This window comes from Phyllobates terribilis, unplaced genomic scaffold (assembly GCF_046119375.1).
Source record: "Phyllobates terribilis strain yellow unplaced genomic scaffold, ASM4611937v1 Scaffold_8__6_contigs__length_399053987, whole genome shotgun sequence".
In the NCBI taxonomy this organism is placed as follows: domain Eukaryota; kingdom Metazoa; phylum Chordata; class Amphibia; order Anura; family Dendrobatidae; genus Phyllobates; species Phyllobates terribilis.
Genome location: NW_027362768.1, coordinates 28,285,661 through 28,312,111, shown reverse-complemented (window position 1 = coordinate 28,312,111; position 26,451 = coordinate 28,285,661). Strand labels below are relative to the sequence as shown.

At 46.2% G+C, this 26,451-nt stretch overlaps 1 protein-coding gene across 3 annotated transcripts in view; it reads right to left on the bottom strand.

The window, feature by feature from the left end:
• Positions 1 to 26,451, bottom strand: part of LOC141156670 (chloride channel CLIC-like protein 1) — a 73,360-nt gene that overhangs the window by 27,811 nt on the left and 19,098 nt on the right. For all 3 annotated transcript variants that reach the window (XR_012247699.1, XM_073642899.1, XM_073642900.1), the window contains exon 8: positions 2,930 to 3,027. Coding sequence is in view for 2 of the 3 variants with exons in the window: in XM_073642899.1 (XP_073499000.1) it covers positions 2,930 to 3,027 (98 nt within the window). In the remaining variant the exon portion in view is untranslated. The remainder of the gene's footprint in view (positions 1 to 2,929; positions 3,028 to 26,451) is intronic.

The window sequence follows — 26,451 nt, the reverse complement described above, 5'->3', positions numbered from 1 at the left end:
TTGCATCGCTGCTGCGTCGTTGGGAAGATTTGACTGTTTGACATCTCACCAGCGACCACATAGCGATGCAGCAACGATCCGTGACAGGTCGTATCGTTGTCGGGATCACTGTAGCATCGCTTAGTGTGACGGGGCCTTTAGGGCACCGAGTTGGTCAGTCATTGTTTACTGACATTGTTAGGGCATTGAGTTGGTTGGGCATTGTTTACGGACATTGTTAAGGCATTGAGTTGGTTGGGCATTGTTTAATTTTCACACATCACTAATGCAATTAAACTATACTAATAAGAACATCCATGCTTATGTGAGGACACCAAGACATTATGGTTTAAACTTGGGAACATTACATAAATAAAATAATAGGCTCCACATTCTGACTTGCATTTTATTCCATCAAAAACTGATAGCAGCATTTTTGCTGCTTTTTTTCTTTCACTTACTCATTGCTTTCTATGGGTGAAACAACACTGCAAAAACACTGAAATAATTGACTTGCTGCAGTTTTCAAATAAGCAGCAGTTATCCAATTCAGTCAGGAAAAAAGCGTGCATGAGATTTCTGAAATCTCATAACTTTTGCTGGTACTATAAAAAGAAACTTATAATGTGCATAAAAACGCGGCAAAAATGCAACGTGTGAACGTAGCCTTAGACTATGGGTTTTCTGAATATTTCAGTAATACAGCATCGAAATAACATGCTGTAAAGTATAAGACCAACTCATAAACCCTCTACTATAAAAAAACATGTGAAAGCAAGTAAGTCAAATATATTTTGTTTGGGTAGTTGCTTCTGGTAATGTTGGTGAAGAGGAACATAATGTCAGAGACATCTATGGGAATACCCATATTATGAGGACAAAGCAATAGGATTTTGAGGATGGGAAAGGTTAGATTAGCAGGTGGATACACAGGTAAAAAATACAGAAAGTAAAGATGGTGTACAGAATTAGAAAAAAATATAGCTGTTTATGACGCGCCCCCTGGGCCGTGTGTGTGTGGGGATACCCGGAACCGGACCTTTTGTGGATGCTAGGGGTTGTAGTCTCCGTGGCGGCGACCCGGTCCGTGCCCAGGGCGGTCAAACCAAATGGCAGTCTATATGCTGAATGTCCGACTACGCCACCCGTGGATTGCGGTCAGAGTGAACCGCCGCTGCAGAGCAGACCGCTGAGGCTGGTGTTGTGGCTGCAGCAGAGGATAGTATAACTCCCCACGGGAGGAGTATAGCCCCAGGGCAGCGAGTGCGGATGTTGGGGGTGATGGTGCGCGGGAGCAGCAGTAACGACACAGAGTCCTGTAATGCAGTCCAGGGTATTTACTCACAGTTCTTTATCCACGTTACTACAGCTGGTCATAACGTCCCACGTCGCACTGTGTTCACCAGGTGAGGGGCTCGGCCTACTCCCAGATAACTTTGGAGCGTTTCACAGGACCCCTTTTGTGTGTCCTTTCTCAGGCCTGTCATACACCGCCAGTGACCTCGCTTCTGTCCGGCTGCGTTGGGCCTTCTCTGGTAAACCTTGGTGCCGTTTCCCTGACCCTATGTGGTGCCTTCCTAGCGGGTGTAGCGAGGGGCTGCGCCACATAAAATGTCACAGCCTCCGGTTTCTAGCTGAGGCTAGTTCGGGGACCGGTCTCCCCCTTTGGCCTGACCCTCCTAAGCAGGTAGATTCGGGCGTGCGGTGGCGACTCGTCGGTCCACACCCCTGGGGTCCCTTCGTTCCCTGTTCCTGGAGCCTCCTCCGCTCCTCTTCCTTCCTTCTCCTTCCTCCAGGCCCCGGCCGCTCTCTCAGGCCTGCCTGCGGAGCAGAGCTCGGCCTGAACCTCTGCTCCCTGTCTTCTCCTCTTACTAAAACTGACCACTGAACTAAGATGGTGCCCACCTTTTATACCTCCCTCTAAGTGCACCCAGGAACTGCCCTCTACCTCCTATGCACTACAGGGTCCCCCCTTCCTCGGTGTTCCCTCCCCCCACTCCAGACAGGGACAGGGACTGTCATGCTCTACTTGGAGCATATCGGTCGCCCTGTCCCCCGGAAATGTGGTGTAATGCATGCAGGTGTCAGGGTCCTGATCCACACTCCATCCTTACCTGGAAGTGAGATATCGCACATCTGAGTGAGATGCAATACCTCTGTAGCGGCCGAACCCTCGGGGCGCTACATTTACTTCTAACAACAGTGTCATACATGTCTACAGATTACACGTATTATAGCAATTTAGACCCATTGACTTCAAAAAGGAAGAGAGTCATATTTTCAGCCACAACCAAAGGGGAAGTGTGGCACCATTATGATATATTTCATATTATACTTAGTGTAACAGGCTTTTATTAAACTTGCTGATAATATGTTACCTGCTTTTCTAATACTAGTAAACTAATAACTTACAGTAAAAGGGAATCAGTTAGTAAAGTCACCTCCTCTAAAAAAAAAAAAACCCACATATGTGAAATGTAATTCCATCAACACCTTTAAATCTTCTTTCTGTTGCTACACTCCTAAACAATCAGCATTTTCATTCATGTAGAAAGGAGGCATTGAGCCGTTAAGTGCTCTGGGCATGGTAGACAGAGCACTCCCCGGGCCTCTGCCTTCTGAGGCTGTTTCACTGCCCAGCACCAAATTGTTTAGCTTGAGACAGCAGACACCAGGCAAGGAACTCAGACAGTGTGTTGTCAGTCAAGTTAAAAATGCAGGTGCTGGGCGGTGAAACAAGTCGGCAAGTTGTGGCTAATTACTTGGTAATACCACAACAGATTGAAGATGTACAGGTGTTCATAACTTTACATTTGAAAGACCTGCATGCCTGTATATGAAGTATGGGGGGGGGGGTTGATCTTACTGAGAGATTCCCTTTAATGTCCATCATGAATTGTAATTAAATAAGCAATGGTCGGCCTCATACCTTTGCTCCTTCACAACTCACCTTTGTAGGTGGCACCATGAGTGCTGGATTTATCAAAAGAGTTTTATAATATTCTTCACAGGGATCATTTTGGAAAGTGGAAGCGTCCTTCCACCATGCTATCGCAAAAGAAATGAAAATTATATATGCAGAAATTTCAACTACAGTACAACAACTTACTTACAATTGTTACAAGCCTACACAATTTTCTTCTGAAAATAAAATAGTGAGAAAAGAAAGAAAGAAAGAAAGAAAGAAAGAAAGAAAGAAAGAAAGAAAGAAAGAAAGAAAGAAAGAAAGAAAGAAAGAAAGAAAGAAAGAAAGAAAGAAAGAAAGAAAGAAAGAAAAAAAAACCTACAAAAGAAAGAAAACGAAAAAACAAAAAAAGTTATATAAAAAAAAAAAAAAAAAAATCTATATAAAGCAACATTACCTGAGTATGTAAACAGAAGCGCTTGGCGCCAAAATAACCTCATTTCTCAGTATGGGTAGATATCAATTATGATTTAACTCCTTTACTCCCCAAGGCTGGTTGCACCTTCATGACTAGGCCAAATTTTACAATTCTGACCACTGTCACTTTATGAGGTAATTACTCTAGAACGCTTCAATGGATCCCACTGATTGAGACGTTTTTTTTCGTGACATATGGTACTTCATGACAGTGGTAAAATTTCTTTGATATGTGTTTATTTGTGAAAAAAAATGGAAATTTGGCAAAAATGTTAAAAATGTTGCAATTTTCAAACTTTGAATTCTTATGTCCTTAAATCAGAGAGATATGTCACACAAAATAGTTAATAAATAACATTTCCCACATGTCATTATTACATCAGCATAACTTTGAAACAATTTTTTTTTTTTTGCTTGGAAGTAATTAGGGTTAAAAGTTGACCAGCGATTTCTCATTTTTCAAACAAAATTTACAAAAACATTTTTTTTTTTTAGAGACCACATCACATTTGAAATAACTTTGAGGGGTCTACATGACAGAAAATACCCAAAGTGACACCATTATAAAAACTGCAACCCTCCTCAAGGTGCTCAAACCACATTCCAGAAGTTTATTAACCCTTATTTAACTTTTTTTTCACAAAAATTTTACTTTAGACCCAATTTTTTTATTTTTTCCGCAAGGGTAACAGGAAAAAAATTGTACCCCAAAATTTGTTGTGAAATTTCCCCTGAGCATACCGATACACCATATGTAGGGGAAAACCCCTGTTTGGGCGCACAGCAGAACTCGGAAGGGAAGGAGCTTCATTTGACTTTTTGAATGTAAAATTTGCTGGAATAATTAGAGGCTGCCATGTCACGTTTTGAGAGACCCTGATGTGCCTAAACAGTGGAGATCGCACACAAGTGACACTATTTTGGCAACAAGACTCCTCAGGGAACTTAACTAGATGTGTGGTGAGCACCTTGAACCCCCAGGTGCTTCACAGAAGTTTATAACATTGAGCCGTAAAATCAAAAATAAAAGAAAAAAAAAAATTTTCACACTAAAATGTTTTTAGCCCCAAATTTAGCATTTTTTAAGGGTAACAGAAGTTGCACCAATTTGTTGTGCAATTTGTTGTCCTGAGTACAGATAGCCCATATGTGGACGAAAACTACTTTTGAAGCACAGTGCAAAGCTCAGAAGGGAAGAAGCGCCATATTGGAGTTTAGATTTTGTTGGAATGGTTTGAGGGGACCATTTCACATTGGCAGTGCCCCAGGTGGTAGAACATAAACCCCCCATATGTGACCTCATTTTACAAACTACATCCCCCAATGGGTGCAGTGATCATATTTACACCACATGTACCTCAGAATTTTATACCACTGGGCGGTGAAGAAAGAATAAGCTACATTTTTACCACCAAAATGTTGTTCTAGAAAAATTAAAAAACTTTGGGCTAAGGGATAATAGGAGAATTTTTTACAACAAACTGAGGTCCATTTATTCCCGAGTGTGCCAATACCGTACATGTAATCGGGAAATACTTTTCAGGCACAGTGCAAAGCAATACCAGATTTATATCGGTTTTTATGATTGGCAGTTGTCACACACTAAAAGACCCTTTTTTATTTCCAAAAACTAGTTTTTGCATCACCATATTTTGAGAGCTACAATTTTTCCATATTTCGGCCAACAGAGTCATTTGGCGGCTTGTTTTTTCTGGTACCATTTTCAGGCACATGACATTTTTTGCCTGCTTTCTATTCCGATTTTTGGTAGGCAAAATGGACAAAACCCAGCAATTCAGAAATGTTTTTTTTTTATGCAGTTCCGCGTGAGATAAAATTGATAAGGCAGCTTTATTCTTCGGGTCAGTGCGATTACAGCGATACCATGTTTCTTTTCTTATGTTTTGGCGCTTTTACACAATAAAAACTATTTTATAGAAAAATATTATTATTTTTGCATCACTTTATTTGGAGCTATAACTTTTTGATTTTTACGCTGATGGAGCTCTATGGCAGCTTGTGTAAACACACTACAGGCTGATCCAACTTTGATGTAATGTCCTTAAAACAAGTCAAAATGAGGCTCAGTATTGTGTGTGGCCTCCACGTGCCTGTATGACCTCCCTACAACGCCTGGGCATGCTCTTGATGAGGTTGCGGATGGTCTCCTGTGGGATCTCCTCCCAGACCTGGATTAAAGCATCCGCCAACTCCTGGACAGTCTGTGGTGCAACATGACGTTGGTGGATGGAGCGAGACATGATGTCTCAGATGTGCTCAATCGGATTCAGGTCTGGGGAACGGGCGGGCCAGTCCATAGCTTAAATGCCTTCATCTTGCAGGAACTGCTGACACACTCCAACCACATGAGGTCTGGCACTGTCCTGCATTAGGAGGAACCAAGGGCCAACCGCACCAGCATATGGTCACACAAGGGGTCTGAGGATCTCATCTCGGTATCTAATGGCAGTCAGGCTACCCTCTGACAAGCACATGGAGGGTTGTGCGGCCCTCCAAAGAAATGCCACACCATTACTGACCCACTACCAAACCGGTCATACTGAAGGATGTTGCAGGCAGCAGATCGCTCTCCACGGCGTCTCCAGACTCTGTCACATCTGTCACATGTGCTCAGTGTGAACCTGCTTTCATCTGTGAAGAGCACAGGGCACCAGTGGCGACTTTGACAATCCTGGTGTTCTGTGGCAAATGCCAAGCATCCTGCACGGTGTTGGGCTGTCAGCACAATCCCCATCTGTGGACGTCAGGCCCTCATACCACCCTCATGGAGTCGGTTTCTAACCGTTTGTGCAGACATATGCACATTTGTGGCCTGCTGGAGGTCATTTTGCAGGGCTCTGGCAGTGCTCCCCCTGTTCCTCCTTGCACAAAGGCGGAGGTAGCGGTCCTGCTGCTGGGTTGTTGCCCTCCTACGGCCTCCTCCACGTCTCCAGGTGGCGCCTCCAGCCTCTGGACACTACGCTGACAGACACAGCAAACCTTCTTGCCACAGCTCACATTGATGTGCCATCCTGGATGAGCTGCACTACCTGAGCAACTTCTGTGGGTTGTAGAGTCCGTCTCATGCTACCTCGAGTGTGAAAGCACAACCAACATTCAAAAGTGACCAAAACATCAGCAATAAAGCATTGGTATTGAGATGTGGTCTGTGGTCCCCACCTGCAGAACCGCTCCTTTATTGAGGGTGTCTTGATAATTGCCAATCATTTCCATCTATTGTCTATTCCATTTGCACAACAGCATGTAAAATTGATTGTCAATCAGTGTTGCTTCCTAAGTGGACAGTTTGATTTCACAGAAGTTTGATGTACTTGGAGTTATATTCTGTTGTTTAAGTGTTCCCTTTATTTTTTTGAGCAGTGTATATATAAGCAATCGCATTTAGGGGGTAAAAGTACCGATCGCACTGAGTGCCGGGTGTTAGCTGTCAGAATCAGCAGACACCCGGCGGCGATCGCGCACGCACAGCCTGTGTGCACGCAAAACCACCTTGACGTTCTCAGTATGTCTGAGGTCGGTAAAGGGACCCAAAAATTTCTTATTATATAATTTCTTATTATAAACAAATATTACGATCATTCTTGATAAGGCTTTATGTCAAGGGACAATTGATGAAGATTTATATAAATACCTATTGAAAGAGAATCCGGTTACACCGGTTATATATGTCCTGTCCAAAATACATAAAACACTTTTGAATCCGTCAGGACGTTCCAATAATTTCTGTGAGTGACTCTTTGTTTAGTCACATTGGAACGTTCCTGGGTAAGATTTTGGGCCCCATGGTGAGAGAAGCTAAATCTTTTGTATTGGATACTACAGATTTTTTATGTAAATTGGGACAAGTCATGTTAAATGGTAAGGTCATTCTAGCATCTTTTGATGTAATATCTCTACATACATCTATTAACCATGAAGTGGGACTTGCGGCTGTGAACAAAAAACTCAGTGAGACTACTCATACACCTAAGGAATGTGATTTTATATCGAGTTTGCTTGAAACAGTCTTGAGGAATAACTACTTTCTATTTGGTGACAATTTTTATATGCGGAGTAGAGGGACAGCGATGGGTAACAGTGTGGTGCCCACCTATGCAAATTTAACAATGATGGCCATGGAGGAAGACTTCGTCTATATATCAAACCAATTTAAACACGTTTGTGGGTGGTGGAGATACATAGATGACGTCCTCCTCCTATGGTCTGGTTCAGTAGGAGAATTACTCGAATTCCATACATATCTAAATAATCTTGATAGTGAGATTGGATTTACCCTGGCACATTCTGAGAGGGAAATACAGTTCATGGATGTACTAATTAAATATGATAAATTAAGCACTGAATTATTTGTCAAACTAACTGACAAGAATAACCTATTAAGATACGATAGTCATCACCCAAGGAGGACGATAGAATCTTTGCCATATAGTCAGCTGCTACGGGTTAGGAGAATCGTAAGTGATGAATGTAAGTTAGACACAACCTTGGATTCTATGGTTGAAAAATTCAAGATGAGAAACTATCCCACAAAGCTTCTTGAAAAATGGAAGGATAAGGTGAGGGGAGTGGATCGTAGTACTCTACTAAATAAAACAGCTAGAAGACGCGAGGTTGTGGAAAGGAAACCAATGGCGACTACATTTTGTGAGGAAAGTAAGATGGTGACTAGTATTGTTAAATGACATTGGCCTATGCTAAATAAGTGTTTACTGGAAATTAATGAATTCAAGTATCCTCCTCTAATCTCATATAAACGTGCTAAAAACATCAAAGAGACTTATCCGGGCAGATATTGGTCCGCAGAAGGAGGTGATCCAAGATACATTGACAGAACAATGTAGAACAGGTTGTTTTCCATGTCTCAGTTGTATCAATTGTTCTTGTATGCTTCAGGCAAATAAGTTTCAACATCCTAGCAGTTGGGAGAGATTTGTTATTAACCATTATCTTACATGTTCATCAGTTTGTTGTTTATCTGTTACAATGCCCATGCAATCTTCTCTATGTTGGTGAGACCACACTTGATTTTAAAACTAGGTTTAATCAACATAGATACACGGTGAGGAAAAAGAGGCTTGACCTACCAGTTTCCAAACATTTTGTTGAGATGAGACATTTAGAGAAGGAGTTGAAGTATAGAATTATTGATCAGATACCACCACTTAGACTGGGTGGGGACAGAATGCGTCTATTGAAGATTCAGGAATTAGAATAGCTTAGAAAACTTAATGTTATGCTCACGCCCGGACTGACTGGTATGAGCATGGTTAGTGGTCCCACTGGGCCACGAATCGAGGAGTGCCTGGAGGGGCGTGACTAGGGGCCTCGTCAGAACACAACACATGGCGGCTTAATCGACTCCGTGGTCTGAGGAGGGACGTGGGAGGTGGCCCAGGTGCTACTCCAGGTCAGACCCCGGTCACAGCTGTTGACCCACACCGGGGAATGCAGGAACGGGCAGGTCTGGCTGGTATGCAGACAGGCGGGTACTGGCAGGTAGGAAAACAGGCTAGATAGGGACCAGTACAGACTAGGATACAGGAGCAGAGCCGCAGAAGGTGCGGAGGACGAGCGGAGCAGAGCCGAGCCGCAGAAGGTGCGGAGGACGAGCGGAGCAGAGCCGAGCCGCAGAAGGTGCGGAGGACGAGCGGAGCAGAGCCGAGCCGCAGAAGGTGCGGAGGACGAGCGGAGCAGAGCCGAGCCGCAGAAGGTGCGGAGGACGAGCGGAGCAGAGCCGCAGAAGGTGCGGAGGACGAGCGGAGCCGAGCCGCAGAAGGTGCGGAGGACAAGCGGAGCCGAGCCGCAGAAGGTGCGGAGGACAAGCGGAGCCGAGCCGCAGAAGGTGCGGAGGACAAGCGGAGCCGAGCCGCAGAAGGTGCGGAGGACAAGCGGAGCCGAGCCGCAGAAAGTGCGGAGGACAAGCGGAGCCGAGCCGCAGAAGGTGCGGAGGACAAGCGGAGCCGAGCCGCAGAAGGTGCGGAGGACAAGCGGAGCAGAGCCGCAGAAGGTGCGGAGGACAAGCGGAGCAGAGCCGCAGAAGGTGCGGAGGACAAGCGGAGCAGAGCCGCAGAAGGTGCGGAGGACAAGCGGAGCAGAGCCGCAGAAGGTGCGGAGGACAAGCGGAGCAGAGCCGCAGAAGGTGCGGAGGACAAGCGGAGCAGAGCCGCAGAAGGTGCGGAGGACAAGCGGAGCAGAGCCGCAGAAGGTGCGGAGGACAAGCGGAGCAGAGCCGCAGAAGGTGCGGAGGACAAGCGGAGCAGAGCCGCAGAAGGTGCGGAGGACAAGCGGAGCAGAGCCGCAGAAGGTGCGGAGGACAAGCGGAGCAGAGCCGCAGAAGGTGCGGAGGACAAGCGGAGCAGAGCCGCAGAAGGTGCGGAGGACAAGCGGAGCAGAGCCGCAGAAGGTGCGGAGGACAAGCGGAGCAGAGCCGCAGAAGGTGCGGAGGACAAGCGGAGCAGAGCCGCAGAAGGTGCGGAGGACAAGCGGAGCAGAGCCGCAGAAGGTGCGGAGGACAAGCGGAGCAGAGCCGCAGAAGGTGCGGAGGACAAGCGGAGCAGAGCCGCAGAAGGTGCGGAGGACAAGCGGAGCAGAGCCGCAGAAGGTGCGGAGGACAAGCGGAGCAGAGCCGCAGAAGGTGCGGAGGACAAGCGGAGCAGAGCCGCAGAAGGTGCGGAGGACAAGCGGAGCAGAGCCGCAGAAGGTGCGGAGGACAAGCGGAGCAGAGCCGCAGAAGGTGCGGAGGACAAGCGGAGCAGAGCCGCAGAAGGTGCGGAGGACAAGCGGAGCAGAGCCGCAGAAGGTGCGGAGGACAAGCGGAGCAGAGCCGCAGAAGGTGCGGAGGACAAGCGGAGCAGAGCCGCAGAAGGTGCGGAGGACAAGCGGAGCAGAGCCGCAGAAGGTGCGGAGGACAAGCGGAGCAGAGCCGCAGAAGGTGCGGAGGACAAGCGGAGCAGAGCCGCAGAAGGTGCGGAGGACAAGCGGAGCAGAGCCGCAGAAGGTGCGGAGGACAAGCGGAGCAGAGCCGCAGAAGGTGCGGAGGACAAGCGGAGCAGAGCCGCAGAAGGTGCGGAGGACAAGCGGAGCAGAGCCGCAGAAGGTGCGGAGGACAAGCGGAGCAGAGCCGCAGAAGGTGCGGAGGACAAGCGGAGCAGAGCCGCAGAAGGTGCGGAGGACAAGCGGAGCAGAGCCGCAGAAGGTGCGGAGGACAAGCGGAGCAGAGCCGCAGAAGGTGCGGAGGACAAGCGGAGCAGAGCCGCAGAAGGTGCGGAGGACAAGCTGAGCAGAGCCGCAGAAGGTGCGGAGGACAAGCTGAGCAGAGCCGCAGAAGGTGCGGAGGACAAGCTGAGCAGAGCCGCAGAAGGTGCGGAGGACAAGCTGAGCAGAGCCGCAGAAGGTGCGGAGGACAAGCTGAGCAGAGCCGCAGAAGGTGCGGAGGACAAGCTGAGCAGAGCCGCAGAAGGTGCGGAGGACAAGCTGAGCAGAGCCGCAGAAGGTGCGGAGGACAAGCTGAGCAGAGCCGCAGAAGGTGCGGAGGACAAGCTGAGCAGAGCCGCAGAAGGTGCGGAGGACAAGCTGAGCAGAGCCGCAGAAGGTGCGGAGGACAAGCTGAGCAGAGCCGCAGAAGGTGCGGAGGACAAGCTGAGCAGAGCCGCAGAAGGTGCGGAGGACAAGCTGAGCAGAGCCGCAGAAGGTGCGGAGGACAAGCTGAGCAGAGCCGCAGAAGGTGCGGAGGACAAGCTGAGCAGAGCCGCAGAAGGTGCGGAGGACAAGCGGAGCAGAGCCGCAGAAGGTGCGGAGGACAAGCGGAGCAGAGCCGCAGAAGGTGCGGAGGACAAGCGGAGCAGAGCCGCAGAAGGTGCGGAGGACAAGCGGAGCAGAGCCGCAGAAGGTGCGGAGGACAAGCGGAGCAGAGCCGCAGAAGGTGCGGAGGACAAGCGGAGCAGAGCCGCAGAAGGTGCGGAGGACAAGCGGAGCAGAGCCGCAGAAGGTGCGGAGGACAAGCGGAGCAGAGCCGCAGAAGGTGCGGAGGACAAGCTGAGCAGAGCCGCAGAAGGTGCGGAGGACAAGCTGAGCAGAGCCGCAGAAGGTGCGGAGGACAAGCGGAGCAGAGGCGCAGGTGCGGAGGACAAGCGGAGCAGAGCCGCAGGTGCGGAGGACAAGACAGGGCTCTGTTCACATGGAACAGACTGGGAAGCACAGGAAAATAGCTAGAACACAGGAGGTAGATACGGAGGCAGGGAAACGGGACAAGCAGAACTAGATACACACAAGGTACTTGCAATGAAGCAGCAAATGGACACAAAACTCACAAACAGAAGTACAGAGACAACGAGTAGGAGTTAGGTATTGGTTCAGACACTGCAGGAAAAGGGAAGGATCGGACACAGTTCAGAAAGGAACTGACTCTGGAACGAGATACAGGAATGAGCCTGGGCATACAGCCCCCAGGGTGGCGGAAAGACTAGAAGTCACAGATACAGGTAACGGGCCTGGGTACTCAGCCCCCAGGGTTGCGGAAGGACTAGAAGTCACAGATACAGGTAATGGGCCTGGGTACTCAGCCCCCAGGGTGGCGGAAACAGACAAGATACAGGACAGGACCTGGCAACTCAGTTGCACAGAACACACTGAAGGATAGTGAACCAGGAACAAGATACAGGAACGAGCCTGGGAACTCAGCCCCCAGGGTGGCAGGCAGACTAGAGTCAGGACAGGACCTGGCAACTCACAGTTGCACAGAACAGACTGTAAGAAAGTGTTGCTCAGGCATCTCCTACTGGGTGAAGGGGGTTTAAGTATCCAGTGACTCACAGCAATAGGCTGGGGACTGCGCACACTGTAACTTTAAGAATCAGGAAGTAACAGCGCCGCCGCCCTAAGCAATCAGACAAGAGACATGCACACAAAGTAATGGAGTATAGTGTGCAGCCTGGATGGATAGGAAAGTTGGCGGTCTTGCATGGTGGGAGATGGCAAGTCATGCCAGCACGCCACCAGGGATGTTCCACTTAATACATTCAGACCATGTGGATTAAATGCGGATTACAAATTAAGTGTGACCCTTCACGAATGATTGTTTGCTCAATATTCTTGCTTGAAGAATTTTCTAGTCAACTATGGTGTATTTAGTAAGACAGAATTTTAATCACAATTTCTCTTTTTTTTTTTTTTATTGAGCTATTTTTATAGAGCTATCCCCAAGCAGCAGCAAGGCGTGGGAACGCCGCTCCTCACCAGCACATGGACTTCTAATCTAACTACACAAGCGCCTGGCTTCTCCTAATTGCAGATCCCCACAGGCAGACAACCTATGGAACCATAGTGAAGCTTTTCTATTGGGTCTCTTGCTATACCTTGGCACCTACCGAAATACCTGGAATATAGTTACATCTCATCAAAATAGAGAATTAATGAATAAGGCCTATGTTGTGGCCGAAAGGTCTACTGTCACCTTCACATATTGCCACCTTCACGCCCATGGTTTGGTCTATTATTTCTTAGCCTGTTAATAAATATACACTGCAACTAGTTTACGAATGTGCGATTAATTAATCTTCTGTATTGTCCGGGCACTACAGGCCCGTTCCATCAGCACCTCTCTATAGTGACAGAGTGCACGCTAATTATCCATTTACGGATATATTCCTTCTGGACATGCGCACTACCAATACCATAGACGCCGAGTTTGGGCGCAATATGTTTTTCTGATATGGGGCGAGTCATGTCATTAAACACACATAGTTGCTATTTATAATTAATTATGAGTGTATATGTATTATATTGTTCTAAATACAGACCTTATGAACTTTTTATGAACTTTGGCACTTTACACTGTTAATGCACTGCATCACTGATGAAATTTAATATTTATGATATGATGTGTAATATATATAACATTACTTTATGAATTGCTGCTAATTACTGTGATTAAGCTGCCTTAAATACTCTGCACATTGCACTTGTCTTTTGTTTGAGAAAGGTCCCCAATTTGGGACCGAAACGTCGCCACAGCCACATGGACTACCTTTTTTCACTTTACAACTAAGTGTTGCCTCCATTTTTTGGATATATTATGTATGTATGTATGTATGCATGCATATATACACACACACACACACACACACACACACACACACACACATATATAGGGTGGACCATTTATATGGATACACCTAAATTAAATGGGAATGGTTGGTGATATCAACTTCCTGTTTGTGGCACATTAGTATATGGGAGGGGGAAAACTTTTCCAGATAGGTGGTGACCATGGAGGCCATTTTGGATCCAACTTTATTTTTTTTCAATGTGAAGATGGTCATGTGACACATTAAACTTAGAGAATTCCATAAGAAAAACAATGGTGTGCTTGGTTTTAACGTAACTTTATTCTTTCATGAGTTTTTTACAAGTTTTGACCACTTATAAAATGTATTCAAAGTGCTGCCTGTTAAGCACACGCCCGGGCAGACTGGCGTGAGCGTGATTAGTGATCCCACTGTACTATGAACCGAGGAGTACCTGGAGGGGCGTAACTAAGTATCAACCCGATCCAACCAAGGTCACACGGCGGCTCAGTGGACTCCGTGAACCAGGGAGGAACCGAGCAGAGGGACCAGGTGCTACTCCAGGTCAGACCCCGGTCACAGCTGTTGACCCACACAGGGGAATGCAGGAACAGGCAGGTTAAACTGGCATATTGACTAGTGGGTACTGGCAGGCACAGCTGGTATGCAGACAGGTGGGCACTGGCAGGCATGGCTAGCATGCAGACAGGTGGGCACAGGGAGGCACGGCTGACATGCCAACAGGCGGGTACTGGCAAGTAGAAACGTAGGCAGGATAGGGACCAGTACAGATTGGGATACAGGAACAGAGCCACAGGTGCGGTAGACAAGCAGAGTGGAGCAAAACCCGCAGATGAGGTGAACAAGCAAAGCAGAGCAAAACCTGCAGAAGCGGTGAACAAGCAAAGCAGAGCAAAACCACAGATGCGGTGAACAAGCAAAGCAGAGCAAAACCCGCAGATGCGGTGAACAAGCAAAGCAGAGCAAAAGCCACAGGTGCGGTAGACAAGCAGAGTGGAGCAAAACCCGCAGATGAGGTGAACAAGCAAAGCAGAGCAAAACCTGCAGAAGCGGTGAACAAGCAAAGCAGAGCAAAACCACAGATGCGGTGAACAAGCAAAGCAGAGCAAAACCCGCAGATGCGGTGAACAAGCAAAGCAGAGCAAAACCCGCAGATGCGGTGAACAAGCAAAGCAGAGCAAAACCCGCAGATGCGGTGAACAAGCAAAGCAGAGCAAAACCCGCAGATGCGGTGAACAAGCAAAGCAGAGCAAAACCCGCAGATGCGGTGAACAAGCAAAGCAGAGCAAAACCGGCAGATGCGGTGAACAAGCAAAGCAGAGCAAAACCCGCAGATGCGGTGAACAAGCAAAGCAGAGCAAAACCCGCAGTTGCGGTGAGCAAGCAGAGCAAAGCAAAACCCGCAGATGCAGTAGACAGGACAGGGCACTGTTCACATGGAACAGACTGGAAAACACAAGAAGATAGCTGGAACACAGGAGATAGATACAGAGGGAGGGAAACAGAACGAGCAGAACCAGATACACACAAGGTACTTACAATGAAGTAGCGAGTGGACACAAGACTCACAAACAGAAGTACAGAGACAATGAGTTGGAGTTAGGTGCAGGTTCAGATACTGCAGGAAAGAGGGAAGATACAGAAAGAGACAAACAAGTAAAGGACTAGGACACTGTTCAGACAGGATCTGAACCAGGAACAAGATACAGGAACGAGCCTGGGAACTCAGCCCCCAGGGTGGCAGGCAGACTAGAGTCAGGACAGGACCTGGCAACTCACAGTTGCACAGAACAGACTGTAAGAAAGTGTTGCTCAGGCACCTCCTACTGGGTGGAGGGGGAGTAAGTATCCAGTGACTCACAGCAATAGGCTGGGGACTTATTAGGACTGCGCACACTGTAGCTTTAAGAGTCAGAAAGCAACAGCACCGACGCCCTAAGCCAGCAGACAAGAGACATACAAACAGCAGGTACTGGAGCAAAAGTGTGCAGCCTGGCCTGAAAGGTAAGATTGCGGTCTTGCATGGTAGGAGATGGTAAGCCATGCAAGCACGCCGCCAGGGATGTTACACTGCCCATTGTGTTGGATTGTCAATGCAACCCTCTTCTCCCACTCTTGACACACTAATAGCAACACCACAGAAGAAATGCTAGCACAGGCTTCCAGTATCCGTTGTTTCCGAGAGAACCCTTACGTGCTTGCCTCCTAGTAGTGACTGACACCTCTGTAGGGACTCCCAAACTGCTCATAGCTCTCTGTAATTTGAGGACCGGTGTCTGATTTCTGAGACCAAGCCCCCTGTATGTATCTGCCCTCTACATGGGCCCCCCAACCCCACTTGCTTGCGTCCGTGGTAAGGGTAATATAAGGGGATTCTATCCACTGGACTCCTCTTCCCAGATTTAAAGGGGAAACCCACCAGGCTAGGGAGCTTTTTAAGACTGGAGCTAAGGGCATCTTTTTGTCCAGGCCTGACTGACGTTTGTCCCAAGCGGAGCTGATTTCCTTCTGAAGAACTCTGGAATGTGCCTGACACCACCTTACACAGGGAATGCACGATGTCATGGCCCCCAGAATACTCATAGCTTCCCTGACCGTTACTTCCCTCTTTCTACAAAAGGAACCAAATTTTTTTACTTTGTCCCGAGATTTCTTTGGAGGGAGACTGGACAAGCCCTGGTGCAAATCTAATAGCACTCCCAAGAATATTTTCTGGTTGCTTGGAGCTAGGTCTGATTTCTCTAAATTTAGAACCCACCCCAAGTCTGACAATAGTCGCCTTACCCGACGAAGAATTAATTGCGCGTCTGAATCTGCTACTAGAAGGAAGTCGTCTAGGTAGGGAATTATTACTATGCCCTCTCTCCTTAGATGGGAGACTACTTCCGACATTATTTTGGTGAAGATACGGGGTGCCGATGACAGGCCGAACGGAAGACATTGGAACTGATAGTGGCTTACGCCACCTTTCCCTCTTGTTGCAAACCTGAGGTATCTCTGTCTTGAAGGGTGTATGGGAATATGATAATACGTCTGCTTCAAATTAAAGGTACACATCACCGCGTCTTTGGGTATCAGAGGTATCACCGATCTTATTGACTCCATCCTGAACTTCTTGTACTTTACCCACTGGTTCAGGGGTCTGAGATTTATAATTGTCCTGTACTCTCCCGATGGCTTTTTTATGGAGAACAGTCTGGAATAATGGCCCCTGTATCTCTCTGAACAAGGAACTGGTGCTATTGCTCCGTCCTGGAGGAGTTGCTTGATGTCTATTTCCAGCCTTTTGAAGGCCCCTGCTGAACTGGCTTCCGTGATCTGAAAACGTCGGGGGGGAACTGAGAAAACCCGTGTTCTATAAGCTGTAAAATCCACTGATTTTGGGTTATACTCTGCCAACTTCCTAGGAAATGCTGCAGCCTTCCCCCCACTGGTCCGGCGTCATTGACGCGTCTGCCTCTGACTAGGCCCGGGCAAGTCTCTGCGGCCTCTACCACCCTTCGGGTAGCTCCATCTACCCTCCTTCCCCTTCCCTCTATAACTCTGGGACTGGGTGGGGAGGCTCCTTCGAAAGGAAAAGGGGCGTCTAGGTCGTTCCTCCGGAAACCCCATCTTACTATCGGCCGCCTTTTGCAGAATGCTGTCTAGTACCGGCCCAAAAACCTGTAGGCCGGAAAAGGGGATAGCACAAAGTTTGTTTTTGGACTGCATATCGCCTGTCCAGGACCTCAGCCTGAGTGCCCTACGGGCTGAATTTGACAGCGCATCATTCCTTGACGCGAAAAGGACCGATTCTGCTGACGCATCCGCCATGAAATTTACTGCCATCCTGACCATGTATAACACCTTGGCTATATCTTCCCTGGAACCACTCTGTGCCAGTTTGGCTTACAGGTCCTCCAACCATAAACCTGCTGATCTGGCCACGGACGTGGCCGCAATATTGGTCTTGATGATTGCCGCTGAAGCCTCCCAGGCTTTTTTAAGTAGACCTTCTACTTTTTTGTCCATCGGATCATTTAGACTCGCATCCTCAAAAGGGATTGTTGTCTTCTTGGAGACTCGGGCTACTGGTACGTCAATCTTTGGCACTTCCTCCCAAATTCTGGATTCCTCCGATTCGAAGGGAAGACAGGACCTAAACTCCCCCGGAACTGATAAACGCTTTTCCGCGTTCTTCCATTCCTCCAGAATCATGGATCTGATGTGCTTATTAACCGGAAAACATCTACTTTTCCTTGCCTGTAGCCCACTAAACATCTGATCCTGGATGGACTGAGCTACCTGCGGCTGTTCAATGTTCATAGTATTGAGTACTGCCTGCAATAGCTCCTCTGTGTCAGCCGAGGAGAAGAGGTATCTTATTTTCTTCCCGCTGACCACAAGGTAAATCAAAATCCAGCTCCCTGGACTGGTCTGAACCATAAGCTCCTTCTTCCTCTTCCGAAGAGACAATGATATCCTGCCTGGGTCATTTGCAGGGAGGTTCGCCTGTAGAGGCCGGTGCTGCTAACAGGGTGGACACTGAAGACTGCACTTCCTCTTTAATCATAGCCTTTACTTCGGCTCTAAATGTGGCCTGCTCCTCTGCCATAACTTTCGCTATACAGTCCTTGCACAGCTGTTTATTATGTGTGTCCGGCAGCCTGGTATTACAGGTTGGGCACTTAGCCCTCTTCTTAGAACCTGATCCCTTTGGGGTCCCTTTATCCTATGGACAATATTAGACACAGGCAGACTGTCAGGATAACTTACAAGAGCTCAGCGACAAAAGGGGCCTTATAGCTGCCTCACTTACGTGACCCAGGGAGGTGGCCGTGGAATCCATGTGTTGTGCGGGGCTAACCTCCATAGCTCAACCCAGGTGTAGTGCCTACACGACAAACACACATGGACAGTTTTTACCTGTCTGCCGTCATCGCCATCTTCTCCAGGCCTCTCCTTCCTGCTGACCTCCGAACCGGAAGTGCGTTCCAGGGTGGAACGCACGCCGCAGCCACGTCACCGGAAGTGCGCCGGCCGGCAGAGGCAGCGCACCCAGAGCCCTCTGAGGAGGGAAGCGGCGCCTTCCAGGAGCTCTGCTCCACTGGGCTGGCTGAGGGACCGGGACGGGTTTCAGCAGGCAGCCTGTCTTGACAGAGGGAGGAGATAGGTATGAGAACCCCTCCGTCCCCTGGGCTGCTCCTATAGTTTCCGCGCTGCTGCGCCTCTCATGTGCCTGTCCGACTAGGGACAGGAAAAACACTGGCGATGGAGGGTGGGGAGGGGCCTTTTAACCTCTCGTGTGTTCCTGCCCCTAGTCGGACATGAAGGACTACCTCCTGGTGTGCTGTCAGGAGGGACGTCCTGGAAAAGAAGGTTGTGACACATCCAAGTTAGTTAAAATTTTTACTTTAGGAGAGTCGTAACCCAAGTACAAAATTGGGACGAAACTTGAGGTGTGATAGTAGTGAAGGCAAATATTGCCATTCGGCAGAATCACAGGCTTTACATACACCCAAGGACATAACAAAATCGGGAAAGGGATCTTCACAGGCAGCTGCTATATTTAAGAATAACCGTTGAATGTTAATGTCTGTCACTTTACCTGGAATTAATCCAGTTTGGTCAGGATGTATTAATGCTGACCGTACTCAACTCAATCTTAAAGCAGGAATTTTAGCTAGAATTTTAATAAAAGGGGGGGGAAACGGGAGCGCTATCTAAGTGTAGTATTAAAAGCGTAACCTCAAAGTAGGATGCGAGCGATTAAACTCACCTCATGGAGTTGTTCAAGCAGGCACTACTCTGAAATGAACGCGTCTCCAATATGGATCCCTGATGGTGGATTGCTGCCAGCATGGTTGCTGTGGGCAATTCCTGGAATAGTTCCAACGTGGAAGGTAGAACAAAGAAACAGAGGACCAGGCTTATAAGGTGCTTCCACTCAGATGCATTGAGGATCCAATGTAAAAACCCAACAAAAGGTTGCTAGATAAAATATGACAAATGTTAAAAACGTAATAAAATGTAAACACAACGCGTTTTGGCTGACTAGCCTTCATCGGGTGTAGCACCTGATGAAGGCTAGTCAGCCGAAATGTGTTGTGTTAACATGTGTTTAAATTTGTCATATTTTATCTAGTAACCTTTTGTTAGGTTTTTAAAATTAAAAATCTTAAATCCATCTATACCTCTGGATCCTCAAAGCATCTGAGTGGAAGGGTCTTATAGCCTGGTTCTCTGTTTCTTTGTTCTAATTCTGTGTTAAGTAATGAAATAGGGTGATAAGAATCAGGAGACATGGGATCCTTCCCAGGCTTCAGTAAGACCACAACCAGTACCTCCCTAGTCAGGGAGAACCCCACGCTTAAAAATTGCCTCACAGAGTTCAAACAATGTTTAAACAAATCACAATTAGTCTTGTACCAATCCCCTACCAAACCATTGGTTCCAGGTGTTTGGTAGGGGATTAAGGTAGTGCTTTAATAGAATCTTCAATCTCCTCTTCACTAATCAGGGCATCTAGCGCCTCTGATTGCTTATGGTACAAGCACCAAAGGGGAAGACCTGATTTAAAAAAAAGAAAAGGAGAAAAAAAGAAAAAAAAAAGTCTACGACCTGGTCACATTTAGGAGTGTACAAATCTTGATAAAAATCCCAAAAAATCTCAATCACATGCGGGTCGCTACACAATTCCCTAATTGGATTCCTGATACACAGAACGGATACAGGAGGCAGCTCAGCATAAGCCAATAACATTCCATTTTTATCATCGACCTCAAAAATAGCAGCCTTCTTCTAAAGCATCTTCTTTTGGAGTCTGCTCCTTGGCCAGAACGCAATTCCCTCTGTAGCTGGGTCCACTGCCACTTACACGAGGGCTGGGAATTAGCAATATATGCCTGCTCAGCTCTTTGGTCCTCAGTAGTTGTTGCCTTGTGACTAACGGCTTTGGGTGATCAGTATTGTGAGCCCAGAAATCAACATGTGCAGTACAAACTGCCTCAGAACCCACCAGAGAATCTAGCCAGGCAGGATGCATACGCCAGATTTAAGAACTAATTAGGGGACCTATCCTCACTTTAACTATTAATGCGGAATGATTAGAAATTCCCCTTGGCACACAATATCTTAAACTGAGGGTAAAAAAAAAAAAAAACAGGAGATGCATAGGCCAGATCTGTCCTGGAAAAGGACTTATGTACAGTTGAATAATAAGAAACCACCTGTTTTTCGGCATACTTCCAATGCCACAATTCTGTTAAAAGAAGAGCTGAACACCAGGCATTTAAGTGTAAAGAAGTCATGTCCCGACCACCTGTATGGTCTATAGTTGCATCAGGAACTGCATTAAAGTCACCCACAAATAATATAAGGCTGACCGGATAGGACGCAACCTATTGGGAGATGAATTCCAAAAAAGCCGAGTCAAAAGGTCGGGGTACATACAGTACAGACCAAAAGTTTGGACACACCTTCTCATTTAAAGATTTTTCTGTATTTTCATGACTTTGAAAATTGTACATTCACACTGAAGGCATCAAAACTATGAATTAACACATGTGGAATTATATACTTAACAAAAAAGTGTGAAACAACTGAAAATATGTCTTATATTTTAGGTTCTTCAAAGTAGCCACCTTTTGCTTTGATGACTGCTTTGCACACTCTTGGCATTCTCTTGATGAGCTTCAAGAGGTAGTCACTGGAAATGGTTTTCACTTCACAGGTGTGCCCTGTCAGGTTTAATAAGTGGGATTTCTTGCCTTATAAATGGGGTTGGGACCATCAGTTGTGTTGTGCAGAAGTCTGGTGGACACACAGCTGATAGTCCTATTGAATAGACTGTTAGAATTTGTATTATGGCAAGAAAAAAGCAGCTAAGTAAAGAAAAATGAGTGGCCATCATTACTTTAAGAAATGAAGGTCAGTCAGTCTGAAAAATTGGGCTAACTTTGAAAGTGTCCCCAAGTGCAGTTGCAAAAACCATCAAGCGCTACAAAGAAACTGGCTCACATGAGGACCGCCCCAGGAAAGGAAGACCAAGAGTCACCTCTGCTTCTGAGGATAAGTTTATCCGAGTCACCAGCCTCAGAAATCGCAGGTTAACAGCTGCTCAGATTAGAGACCAGGTCTATGCCACACAGAGTTCTAGCAGCAGACACATCTCTACAACAACTGTTAAGAGGAGACTTTGTACAGCAGGCCTTCATGGTAAAATAGCTGCTAGGAAACTACTGCTAAGGACAGGCAACAAGCAGAAGAGACTTGTTTGGGCTAAAGAACACAAGGAATGGACATTAGACCAGTGGAAATCTGTGCTTTGGTCTGATGAGTCCAAATTTGAGATCTTTGGTTCCAACCACCGTGTCTTTGTGCGACGCAGAAAAGGTGAACGGATGGACTCTACATGCCTGGTTCCCACCGTGAAGGATGGAGGAGGAGGTGTGATGGTGTGGGGGGGCTTTGCTGGTGACACTGTTGGGGATTTATTCAAAATTGAAGGCATACTGAACCAGCATGGCTACCACAGCATCTTGCAGCGGCATGCTATTCCATCCGGTTTGCTTTTAGTTGGACCATCATTTATTTTTCAACAGGACAATGACCCCAAACACACCTCCAGGCTGTGTAAGGGCTATTTGACCAAGGAGGAGAGTGATGGGGTGCTACGCCAGATGACCTGGCCTCCACAGTCACCAGACCTGAACCCAATCGAGATGGTTTGGGGTGAGCTGGACCGCAGAGTGAAGGCAAAAGGGCCAACAAGTGCTAAGCATCTCTGGGAACTCCTTCAAGATTGTTGGAAGACCATTTCCGGTGACTACCTCTTGAAGCTCATCAAGAGAATGCCAAGAGTGTGCAAAGCAGTCATCAAAGCAAAAGGTGGCTACTTTGAAGAACCTAGAATATAAGACATATTTTCAGTTGTTTCACACTTTTTTGTTAAGTATATAATTCCACATGTGTTAATTCATAGTTTTGATGCCTTCAGTGTGAATGTACAATTTTCAAAGACATGAAAATACAGAAAAATCTTTAAATGAGAAGGTGTGTCCAAACTTTTGGTCTGTACTGTAAATGTTAACCAGTAAAAAAAAAAAAAAAAAGCAAAAATTACCTGGTGTGCAGTGTACCATAACATATCATCCAAAATGATCACATGCAACCCGTGTAATTTCAAGAGAGAAAGATTTAGTCACTAGAAGAGAGACACCCTGTGAATAGTTACAATAAGTTTCATGGTACCCTCTAGAAATCCAGACTCTTTTTAGGGCTAGAATCTTCTGGTCTGTGTAGGCAAATAATATGTGGTACTTGTTTATTAACAAAATACATTACAATGGCTCTTTTAAATTTGGAATTAAACCCCCTCACATTCCAGCTCAGCACATCTCAAAACATTGAAAAAGTGTCTGACCCAAACACTACCACAGTCTGAGTGCAGGAAAGTAGGAAAATTGGGAGAGGACCAGAGACCGAAGAAATCACCATACGCACAACCAACACACATCATACCATACAGAAAACCATGTGGAATTATCAGAAATAAAATTCTCCAACAAGTAACAGGGAATAACATTATTCCTGCTGTACCCTGTCTCACACTAAGTAGATTAGACCTAGACCCTAAACACTAACTAACTGAAGAACTAGAGTCTTTCAGCAAAACCTGAGAGCAAATATATATTGAAAGACCCAAATCTGTAACCCTAGACTAAAGGTAGATAACTGTTAAAGCAATAAGGATTTGGTTAGATAAACCTGATGAGTACACCCACTGGGGCTCTTTATAACACCCATGTGTCCATACAGCCATAGGTATAGAAGCCAAAATAGTGGGGTATGTTTCCCCCTCAGTCATTCTCATACTGAGTTCGAGGGGCAGCTTCAAACCACACCAGCGCATTGGCAGGAGAAGTGAATAAATGTGTAGATTTCTCATCTACTACTCTTAGCTTTGCAGGGAATAACAGTATTTATACCCTCTCTCTCGCAGCTTGGCGTGGACTTCAGCAAAATGAGTAAGTTGTTTTCTGACAACAACTGAGAAATCAGGGCAACAGTAGACCCGATTGTTGTTGTACAGCACCTCACCCTTAAAGGTGGATAGCCCTGAATATGGCATCTCTATCACAATAACGCAATAGTCGAGCCAGTAATGGCCAAGGAGGGATACCAGGAGGGCCGGGTCGTGTGGGAACTCTATGTGCTGTCTCGATGGTAAAAAAACGGCGAGAAGACTCCTGCACCCAACAGATCTTTCAACCAGTTTACAATAAAGGGTACAGTATCAATCCGTTTCTTTTGTTCCAGTAGGCCCACTATCCTTATATTATTCCTCCTGAACCGATTTTAAAGATCATCTGCTCTTTCACTAGAAGCATTGATTTGTTTCTTTAGTTCTGCAATGTGAGCTGGCACAGGCTTTTTAGCATCATCCACATCTGAAATTCTGCATTTGGTCTCTGATGTGTGCTCGCTAATTTTCTTCAAGTCGTGTTTTTAAAAATTACTAAGTCCTGCTGAAGTTGGCCCACTTTAGTTACCAACATGGCAGGACAGTTATTGATAGCTGACAGAATCTGGGCAAATTTCTAGTCTGTGTTTGCAGAAGAGCAAGGGGATCTTTGAGGAAAGTGCGGTTGGGAAGAAGTTAAGAATTCATCTTCCGCAGGCACAGAGAGCTGTGGAGCCTTGCAATGCATCTGGGATCCTGGAGTACTTCTCCTAATTTTTTTTTTTAGGTGCAGCAGCTCTAATGTACAACAGTGAACTAGTTGAAGTGAAGGACTGCAGCAATAGTCACTTATTCAGGGGGATCCCCAGCATTAGAATCAATGTCTGATGAACATGGCTGGTCAGATTGGAGGACTTCTCCTTAGTTTTCTTCTTTGTACTAGTCATAGTAATGTCAACTGTCTCCCAGATTCAAAGGAGATCGAGCTGATAACCTTCTGATGGAAATGTTAAAATTACATGAACTGGTTGGTACTGGCGTGGAAGATTCTCAGTCCTTTCATTTCTTTCTGCAGCAAACTAGTCCCAGGCCCCCCCATTTCATATGATGTTGGCGTATAAAAAAAAAAAAATGGTGGAAGTCAAATGCTTCCAGTACCAACACACAGACGTTCAAGTCAGGGAAGACGATCATGTGAGTAAATCATGTGACCACCACCTTAAGAACATCATGGCAGAGGGGGAACAAGATAAGGTATATGGTAAGTAATTAACCCCTTAGCGACCATCAATACGACTTAAAACTGACCTGAGATATAAGTGAATAACATCATATGACAGGTCCACTATAGCTGACACCCTGCTGCATCAGCCATGATCAGTGGTGGCACAGACTTTGGCCGTTTAACCCCTTAGATGCTGCTACAATAATGACAACGACATCTAGATGGTTAACAGAGTGTGTGGGGGGCTCCCTCTTTAACCCCATGGGCACCCTTAGATCTTCATTGTAAGGTCCTGATAGTTGCCATGGCAATTCACAACCAAATGAACGGCCTTAGAGTCTGCCGGCTATAGCAGTCTGTTCCGACATTAACAACATTTAGGTGGTAAAAGTAACAGTTTTCTTTCCTGTTATGTCACTTTGCATTAATTCCTGAAAGTCGCCTGAAGGGTTAATAAACTACCTGACTGCAGTTTTGAATATGATGAGGGGCGCTATTTTTAAATTGGTATCACTTTGGGGGTTTTGCAATATATAGGTCCCCCCAAAGTCACTTCAAACTGAATAGGTCTTTAAAAAATAAGTTTTGTAAATTTCCTTGGAAAAAAAAATGAAAAATTACTACTACAATTTTAAAGCTTCTAACAAAATAAAAGAACATTTTACAGATGGTGCTGATGTAAAGTAAACATGGGGTAAATGGTATTAACTATTTTGTGTGGTATGACTATCTGGACTAAAGGGATAATCATTCAAAGTTTGAAAATTGCTAAGTTTTAGAATGCCAAATTTCTAATAGTTTTATAAATAAATGCAAAACATAACCTAAATTTACCATGATCATAAAATATAATGCTTCACGAAAAAAAGTGTCTGGTACATGTTGAAAAATATTAACATTTAAGAGTCCTCAGTGGTTGATATCTTTCAATGGCTAACTGAAAAGATGGTAAAAAATCAAATAGCAAGCTTTTAAGACTACGCTTCATCAGGCAACACAAAATCTGAAGAGTAACATATTTATACACAACAGGACATAGAATAGTGCAGTAAATAAGACAAGTGACATGAAGAAGAACTATCATTATGGGAGAGGGAGAAACAATTGTGGCAGTACACATTGGAGCAGTTCATACAGTGGGTACGGAAAGTATTCAGACCCCTTTGAATTTTTCACTCTTTGCTTCATTGCAGCCATTTGGTAAATTCCAAAAAGTTCATTTTTTTTTCTCATTAAAGTACACTCTGCACCCCATCTTCACTGAAAAAAACAGAAATGTAGAAATTTTTGCAAATTTATTAAAAAAGAAAAACTGAAATATAGCACGGTCATAAGTATTCAGACCCTTTGCTCAGTATTGAGTAGAAGCACCCTTTTGAGCTAGTACAGCCATGAGTCTTCTTGGGAATGATGCAACAAGGTTTTCACACTTGGATTTGGGGATCCTCTGCCATTCTTCCTTACAGATCCTCTCCAGTTCCGTCAGGTTGGATGGTGAACGTTGGTGGACAACCATTTTTAGGTCTCTCCAGAGATGCTCAATTGGGTTTAGGTCAGTGCTCTGGCTGGGTCAGTCAAGAATGGTCACCGAGTTGTTCTGAAGCCACTCCTTTGTTATTTTAGCTATGTGCTTAGAGTCATTGTCTTGTTGGAAGGTGAACCTTCGGCCAAGTCTGAGGTCCAGAGCACTCTGGAAGAGGTTTTCATCCAGGATATCTCTGTACTTGGCTGCATTCATGTTTCCTTCAGTCCCTGCTGCTGAAAAACACCCCCATAGCATGATGTTGCCACCACCATGTTTCACTGTTGGGATTAT